Source organism: Sminthopsis crassicaudata, chromosome 4, assembly GCF_048593235.1.
Source record: "Sminthopsis crassicaudata isolate SCR6 chromosome 4, ASM4859323v1, whole genome shotgun sequence".
In the NCBI taxonomy this organism is placed as follows: domain Eukaryota; kingdom Metazoa; phylum Chordata; class Mammalia; order Dasyuromorphia; family Dasyuridae; genus Sminthopsis; species Sminthopsis crassicaudata.
In genome coordinates this window covers 144974365-144982512 of record NC_133620.1, presented here as the reverse complement: position 1 = coordinate 144982512, position 8148 = coordinate 144974365, and the positions used below count along the sequence as shown (strand labels likewise).

Below are 8148 nucleotides of genomic sequence, written 5' to 3'. Positions count from 1 at the left end.
ATTTCCTTCAATTATTTAAAAATATCCAGAAGGGATCTATGGGCTTTCTCAGAGTCATGACACTAAAAAAAGTTTAAGAACCTCTATTTTGAAATCCAGAGGATGTTTCTATTCATGAATGATACTCTGCTGACTGAATCAAACACCAGAAAATTGCTGGGCCTCCAGGGAAAAGAGTGTTGGCCTTTAAATCAGAAGAACCTGGATTTAAACCCTGCCTCTAAAACAAGCTGTATGATCCTGGGCAAAACATTTAAGTTCTCTGAGCTTTTTTTGCTCTCATGTAAAATGAGATTGATGACCACACCTGCCTTAAAAAATAGTTGTGAGAATTAAATAAGATTATGTATATATGTAACTGTATGCAATCATTTGAAAACAATAAAATTGATTCTACTAATATTATTGTCCAGGATCATTCAAAAAAAATTGGCTCAATAATCCTTATTGAATTGGAAGAAAATAAATGAATGAATGGAAAGGATTGTGCCTAGGGAGGCTTCAGTAGAAGTTGAAAGTCTACTGAGGTGAAAAAGGAGACATTTGAATAGACATTCCCCATCTTAGATGGCTTGAATGCCTTAATTGCTTATGAAGAGGACAGCAAGACAATGAACATGTATCCAGGATATAGACTATATTCACAAATTAGCCTCTAGTCTCCTGTCTACTATAAGATTGTCAAACAGTATGATTAAAAAAAAAAAAAAAAAAAGACTACATACCCAAGGGAGAGATTTATGGTGAAAGGTGTCTTCTGGGTAAGAAAGAAATTTTTTTTTAAAAGAGAAGGTAAGTATCCTCCTCTGTTGTTGAAGGTAACAAACCATATCAGGACTCAGGCTCTAAGGAAGAAGAATGAAGCTTCAGCATATCCTATGCTAAAGATATACTTGAATGGCTAGATTATCAATTGGAGCATCAGTTAGGAGGAAGAGAACAGTTTGAATTGAATTTGAGAAATCACACAATGCTTTTACTGATCCCAAGTCTCCTTAGCACAATTCATCTTTCTGATATAAATGTCCAGTGATGCTGTTTAAGTCTTGGAACACCACAATATCTAAAGAATCAGTTTCAGGTGACCCAAAGAACAATGAAGAATGTGGACACGACTGGGTTGTAACACCTTTTCAGTAATGACTACATGCAAAAGGTGGTTTAGCTATCATTTTCCCCAATAGAGTATGTTGATCTACTTCCTTATGGTCCCATAAATCATGGCTGTAACTTTCTGAGCCAGAGTGTCCTTTCCTGGGTTCTTCTCCTGACTCCTAAGTCACTTTCTATCAAACATGCTTCCCCAGGGCATATATGAAACCATTAACTATATCTCTGCTGCAATTACAAAATAGATTGGGAAACTGATTGGAGGAAGGATGAAAACAGAAACTATTTGTACATTGTGTGCGCTAAAGAAATACCTATTTGTGACCATGTAGCTTGTCTCATCTTCCAAATTATGAATCAAAGGGAAACACTTGAACTGATGATAATTAGAAAATGGTCTATTTCTGAAAAATTCCCTAGTTTGGAGAGTAATTTTGCAGGATTTCTTTCTCTGTATCATTACTTATTTCTCCTCCATGAAGAAAAATGACCCTTACTTGAGACAGAACTCTATCTTGAGTAGACTTTCTGGTGCAGCAGCTCCCTTTGTTTCACTTACCCTTGTCTTTCCCTTCTCCTTAGGAGAAAAAGAGGAGATGGATAAAGAAATAGGGGTGCATGGTTTGAGGGCTGGGGATGCATGAGTTTCTTTTCCCTTTGCTTCCGCATACTTGAACAAGATACTTCTCTTCTCCGTTCGTCCCAGCACGGTGGCTGAGGTATACTAGACTGAGAAGGGGGAAGGGGATAAAAAGGGTACAAGGAAAATAAGAAAAGGATGTTCTTTCCTCTAATTCCATTCTTTTCCTTCTCTTCCTTCATGAATTTCCAGGAAGACCTCATGACCCTTTTCTATTCCCCCAGAGGATGCCATTTAACTAATCAAGAATCCTTTTCTCTCCACCTCAGTAACAAGTCTCCTAGATTCTCGTCTCCCTTCTTCAACCTTTTAGGCAATCGCAGGCGTTAGGCAAGAGAATAAACTTCTTGGGTTTGAAAAACATCTTTTTTTTTTTTTCTCTTTGAAGTTGCGGCCCATACTCCCCAACAAGGTTTATGAGAGGGAAGTCAGCAGAGCCCCCAAGAGGTCGCTGGTGGCGCAGTAACCAAGATCAGAGTGAAGAGAAGGGAAAAGGAAGGGGGTGTGAGGGGCAACCTAAAAACAACAAAACCCAAACCCAAGAAAGTTTCTTCCTACTTGCCCAAAACATGACTACCCTACTCCCCTGCGCCGAGGTAGTAATGTGACACCGAAACGAAACCCTGAGACACAAGCTGAGAGAAGGAGAGAGGGCGAGAAGGGAGAGAGGGGAGGTGAAAGAGGAGGAGGAGGAGGAGGAGGAGGAGAAGGAAAACCCCTGTCAAGGAGGTGGAGCGAGGGAGATGGTGTCCGCCTCCTGTTCTTCCCTGCTGTTCTTTAGAGGAGCCTGAACGGGGACAAAACACGCTGAACTCGACACAAAGCAGGGGGGCACACGCTCGCGCTGGCGCTGGAGGCGAGCCCTGGGGGCTGGGGCTAGAAGCGAGCGGGCGGGGGAGCCGAGCGGCGGGGCCGGAGAAGCTGGTCTGGAACTCGGCGCCCAGGACGGAGCGGAGGAGCCTTGGACGGAAGGCAGCAGCGCCCCGGAGGCTGAGTGTGCAGGGACACTCTTGGCAGGCAAGGCGGCGGCGGCGGCGGCGGCGGCGGCAGCGGCAGCGATGGAGAGGAAAGTCTCCTGAACAGCACCAGCAAACTTCAGCGGTGCCCCAGCTTCCCTGACCTCTCTCTTTCCGAGCTTCCCTCCCCGCGCGCCTGGTCCTGTCTTTCCCCATGTGCAGCCTCCCGGCCGAAGCTCTCCTCTTCGCAGGCGGATGGGTGACCCTTTTCTGGCAGGGGCAGGCTGTTTGAGGCGGCGGAGCAGGCGATGAAGAAGAAGCAGCAGCCACAGCAGCACCACAGCAGCAGCGACCCCTGGACCCATGTGGCCCCCCTGGGGGGAGCCCCTCCGGGGCCGGGCAGCTGGAAACGCCCCGGCTCCTTGCTGCCTTTTCTGCGCTTCTCCCTCCGGGATTACGGTTTCTGCATGGCCACCCTTTTCGTCTTCTGCTTGGGATCCCTCTTCTATCAGCTCAACGGGGGACCCCCTCGCTTCCTGCTCGACCTGCGGCAGTACTTGGGTAAGGAAAGGGAGAGGGGGGCGCTGGGTTGAGAAAGTTAGAAAGGGTAAGGAAGAGAACAGGGAATGGGGTGCAACAGGGATGACTTCCCCCTTCTTCTAACTCCCTCCCCCTAAAGCTCGCCAGGTGTGAAAGCCAAAGAGCATCATTATGCCATAGCAACCAACCGTGGGACTTCCTCCTTTGCAGCTGTCCGCACTGAGGATGAGAAGGGTGGCTGTGGTTTGGGTTGACTGTGCCGGCTAGGCGGGAGGGAGTCGTGAACAGCAAACCCTTCCCCACCCACAAACTGGAGCGCAGGCAGTGTGTTCTTGGCCAGGTTGTGCAGGGGAAGGAGGGTGGATTGCGCCTTCACATTGTTTGGGTCTAGAGTCTGTGCGTGCGTGTGTGTGTGTGTGTGTGTGTGTGTGTGTGTGTGTGTGTGTTTCTAACTCACTCTCCCCTGTCTAGTTTGCGCGTTCTCCGCATTTCAGCCTCACAGCCTACCCTCCCTCCCTACCCCGCCCTCAGCCACCCCCCGGCCAGGCTGTGTGATTGCAGTTTACATGTTGGATTCCAGTCTCTGCTCAGCTGTGGTTGCAATTTACCACCGCCGGCTCTTGCTCTAGCAAAGTCTGGACACCCTTCTTCCCAGCAGCTAATTTGACAGGCTAAAACTGGCAACGCCAGAGGGTGCATTTTTATTTTATTTCATTTTGCTATTTTTAAGGCTTTCAAAAGATTTAGCACCCCCTTCACCACCACCACCCCCGGCTAATTGAGTGTGAGTCTAGTCTGACTTTGTTTTACTCTGGATCATTTTCACTGTCACAAGAAAAAAAATTGGTTGTTTTAAGAGACTGCTTGGTCCGTAAGAGAAAAGGTTTATGAAAAAAGGAAGATTTTTTTTTTTTTTTTTTAATATTGTGTTTGCCCTCCCAGCTTCCTCCCACCGGTTCAGCCTCCCACGCTGCTCCTCTGCCCAGTCCTGCCTTCTCTTGTCAGTTTCTCGGGGACAGATAGTTCAGTGCTCCAGTTGTGCTCAATTCTTCTACTGGACTGGTGCAAGGGAGGAATGTGAGTCTCTAACAAAGTATGTGGCCAGAGGAGGTCAGGCTGAGGGGAGGAGGAAGCTCTGAGAGCTCTAGCTTCTTGTGAACACAGAAGAGTGATAAATCCGAGCAAAGCAAGTGTCATGACTGATAGTCTAGGGAAACATAAAGGGCAAGCCCAAGCAAAAATCTGAACTCAAATAAGCAAAAATGTCCTAGCTGACAACTTCCTTGGTTACCCTCTACTCCCCCTTTCCACTTCCCTCTACATTAATTCTGAGTAAAAGCCACATATAGAGAGCAGGAAAGAAGGGGAAATAAAATAATCAGGAGGAAATCAGGTTCATTATTTCACCACTATTAAAGATAATGAAAGAGAAATATTGAGTGTCTTGTTTATGGAAATTCATATTGTAAAAAAAGTTGTTTTTTTATGTAAGAACATTATGATGAGGTGCCTTTGAGATGTTTAGGGCAGGTTAAATGACAGTTGTGTAACTAGGATTCCATAATACATTCTTGATTAAAATCCCCATAAAATATGGAGGTTAGGACCAGAGATAAATCTCTGTTAATTCTTACTTTTAAATAACACTCCTAATTTTGAAAAGCTTTTGAGACCTCTATTTGTTCCTATCCAGTCGGATTCTCATTATTAACAATCACAACTAAGATTGTAAAGTTGGTGAAGTGCTATTGAGGCTTAAAAATCTTTCTCCCAAGTATCTGGTGAAAGAAGTATAAGAATGGAAATTTTAAGAAAAGTAAAATTCTATTAAAGAGAATGTGGGGTGAAGGAAGAGCACTGATCTTTGAGTCAAGGGATTCATTCTAGTCCTGGCTCTGTCATCATGAACTAGTTATGTAGCATCATCAAATTATTTAATTTCTCTGGGTCTCATATTCACCTGTTAAATGGAGAGTTTGCACCAGATGGCTAATTCTAGGTCCTAAATTTTATTATTTTGATTCAAGCCATTATAACTGCAGAAACCCTTCTACTTATGAGAATAAAGCAAAGTTGATACATAACACTAAATGCTGACAGCTATTACTTTATAGCAACAAAATCTTTCTTTTTTAAGTTTTATGTTTAATTTATGGAACAAAACAAGCATTTCTGTAACAGTTCAGTAAAAAATATGATTGTAAATGAAACGTCAAATATGCTCTGCCACAACTTGCTATTCCATTCAAATATACAGCAAAATTATTGTGTAAATTTTTAAACAATATCTTTCAATATGTGATGGAAGCAATTAAATGTGAAACTGGAGTGTTCAATCAGTAGGAACTGAGGTTATCAAATAGTATTATTCCCCTAAAGGATAGGAATACTGAAAGGATGATTGAAGTGTAGATTGGTGTTGTAAATTGCTGACTTTTAATTAAGTTTCCAATTTCGTTGAGTTTGGAGGTTTAAAAAATGATACTGACAAGGACCACAAACAATACATCTTAAGCATTATTTGTTTAGCATTGATGCAAATATGACTTAACTCATAGTAAAATAGTTGTAGGAAAATATGGGCTTTCGCTTTTCAAGAGCTCCAAAAATACACCCTTACTAATATAAGGCTCCAAATGATTACAGGATAAACATCTTAATTTATGGCTTTTCCATTCTGTCATTTTAAAGTTCGATATTATTTTGTTCCATAAAACCAAAATTTGTAGTCATCATTGTCTCAATTTCTCCAGTTAGATAAGTTTTGAGCAGGTACCTTTCTCTGTTGTAAGTGGGGTGCAATTTATTCCCTCTCCCACAAAATGATGTTTTATTTCAACTACATTACCTGATAGGATACTTAAAAAAAAAACTTATAATATTATTATAGCAAGATTATTGCCAATATTATCATTACTTATACTAATACTTTTTTATTGATGCTAGTTGATTTTATGTTTCATTTATTTCAAAATATATTATTCTTCTTTCCTCAACCAGTAAGACTTACTTTGCAGCAAATATTTTTAAAAGGAGGAAGATAGTTCAGCAAAGGCAACCAACACACAGACCACTTCTGACACTATATTCAGTAGTATAAACTCAGAGTCCTCCAGCTCTATAATGAAGGGGGGAGATAGTACATACTATATGCCTTTCTTTATACTTTTCTATATATGTCTTTAGGCCCAAACTTGGTCATCTAATAATATTTCTAATAATGAGTGTTGGTTCAGCTCTGATTTTCTATCTTTCTTTATCTGTTTGCTAAAATAATCACAATCCCTTGACAAAAAAAATTTTTTGCAAGTTTTCATTAGAGAACTTTAAGGAAGGTTTCTTGCAAGAAAGAATGAAAGAAAGAGAGGAGGACAGGGAGGTAATTTATAACTGCTCAAATTTATAGCTGTGTGGGCAAATCATTTAATCTCTCTGAATTTTGCTTTGTTTTACTTGTTTTAATCTGTAAAATGAGAATATTAACATCCTACCTCTTAGGGTTTTTGGAAAAACAAATGGAATAATAGATTGAAGGTACAGGTGAAATAAATAAATAAATATATAGATATAGATATATATCTATATCTATATATGTAAGCAAATACCATAGTGTGTTTATTCCTATATAGTCACACTCTCATTATTAATATCACAACTGAGTTCTTTATGATGATGAAGTATCTTTGAATAGAAGTACATTATTATTATTATCACATCAAACATCAAGTTGGGACTTCAGAATGTTTGGTCCAAGAAAAGAACTTCAGATGCCCCACAGGTTAAGAGAGGCACTGAAAAACAGAGGTGACTACTCTGCACCTTTTCTCCTATCCTCCAAATTCCCCTACAGGGCATGTAAAAAGGAAGGAAATGTCAAAGAAAAGGAAATATGCAAACTATTAGATGATGAAGGAAGATAAAGGGGGAGGGAGAAAAGTAAATACTAACAAATTTCTTTACCTCTACCCTATAGAGTAGTTGTCCAGAAAAGGTCTTTTTGTGTGTGATCCAATTGGGATTAAATGACTTGCTCAGGATTACATAGTTAGAAAATGTTAAGTATCTGAGGATAGATTTGAATTCAGGTCCTCCTGACATCCCTGATAGGGATGGTGCTCTATCTACTGTGCTATCTATCTATCCCAAGGTCTTTTTTTTAAATATATTTTTCTCAAAGGAGTTTCTGGGGCAGCACTCACTGTTTTAAAGTAGGAAAGGGCTTAGGGAAAACCTACAAAGAATGTTCTTTTTGACAATTTTTTCTCATAGGACTGGGAAGGCACATATGTGAAATATATGGTAAATGTTGTATGTAAAAAGGTTTTTACACATATTTAAACCATAAACCACAAATGAGGTTTTCTTCAGAATTAAATGTATGATGCTACAGCCTTTTTGCTTCTAGCTTCATTATGCATGAGCTACAAATATATAAAAATCCAAATTGAAATAAATATAGTTAGCCAGATGGCTTACTACTGATTTTAGATGACTGGCATGTTTTAACTATCATCATGCTTTAGATGCCTAATTTCCCATTCTGTAAATTAAATTTGTTTTACTGAATGGAGTTGATGTCTCAAAATAACATATTTTCTTTTTTAGTTCTTTAATGTGGACTATTTAAAACTGAAAGCTTATCATTATGCTCACAACATTAACATATTTCTATTCATATAAAAAATCTTAATTATTACTATGGCAACCACAATGTTGATTCAAACAAATTACATTTTTAAAAAACACAAATGGTATCATTAAATTGGCAAGATTGGAATACCCAAGTTTTGTTTAAAGGAAAATGAACAAATATATAGACCAGCTTTTATTAGAAAATAATTTGTCCATATCTCCAAATCCAGTTTCTCAGATCATAGAACTTCAGAATTGTGAGCAACTTTA

The 8148-nt window shown here is 40.1% G+C and overlaps 1 protein-coding gene across 1 annotated transcript in view; it reads left to right on the top strand.

The window, feature by feature from the left end:
• Positions 1-2513: 2513 nt before the first annotated feature.
• The window catches only part of UST (uronyl 2-sulfotransferase), a 380057-nt gene continuing 374422 nt past the window's right edge, over positions 2514-8148 (top strand). The window contains exon 1 of the mRNA XM_074309586.1: positions 2514-3267. Within this exon, the coding sequence (XP_074165687.1) occupies positions 3015-3267 (253 nt within the window). The 5' untranslated portion in view covers positions 2514-3014. The remainder of the gene's footprint in view (positions 3268-8148) is intronic.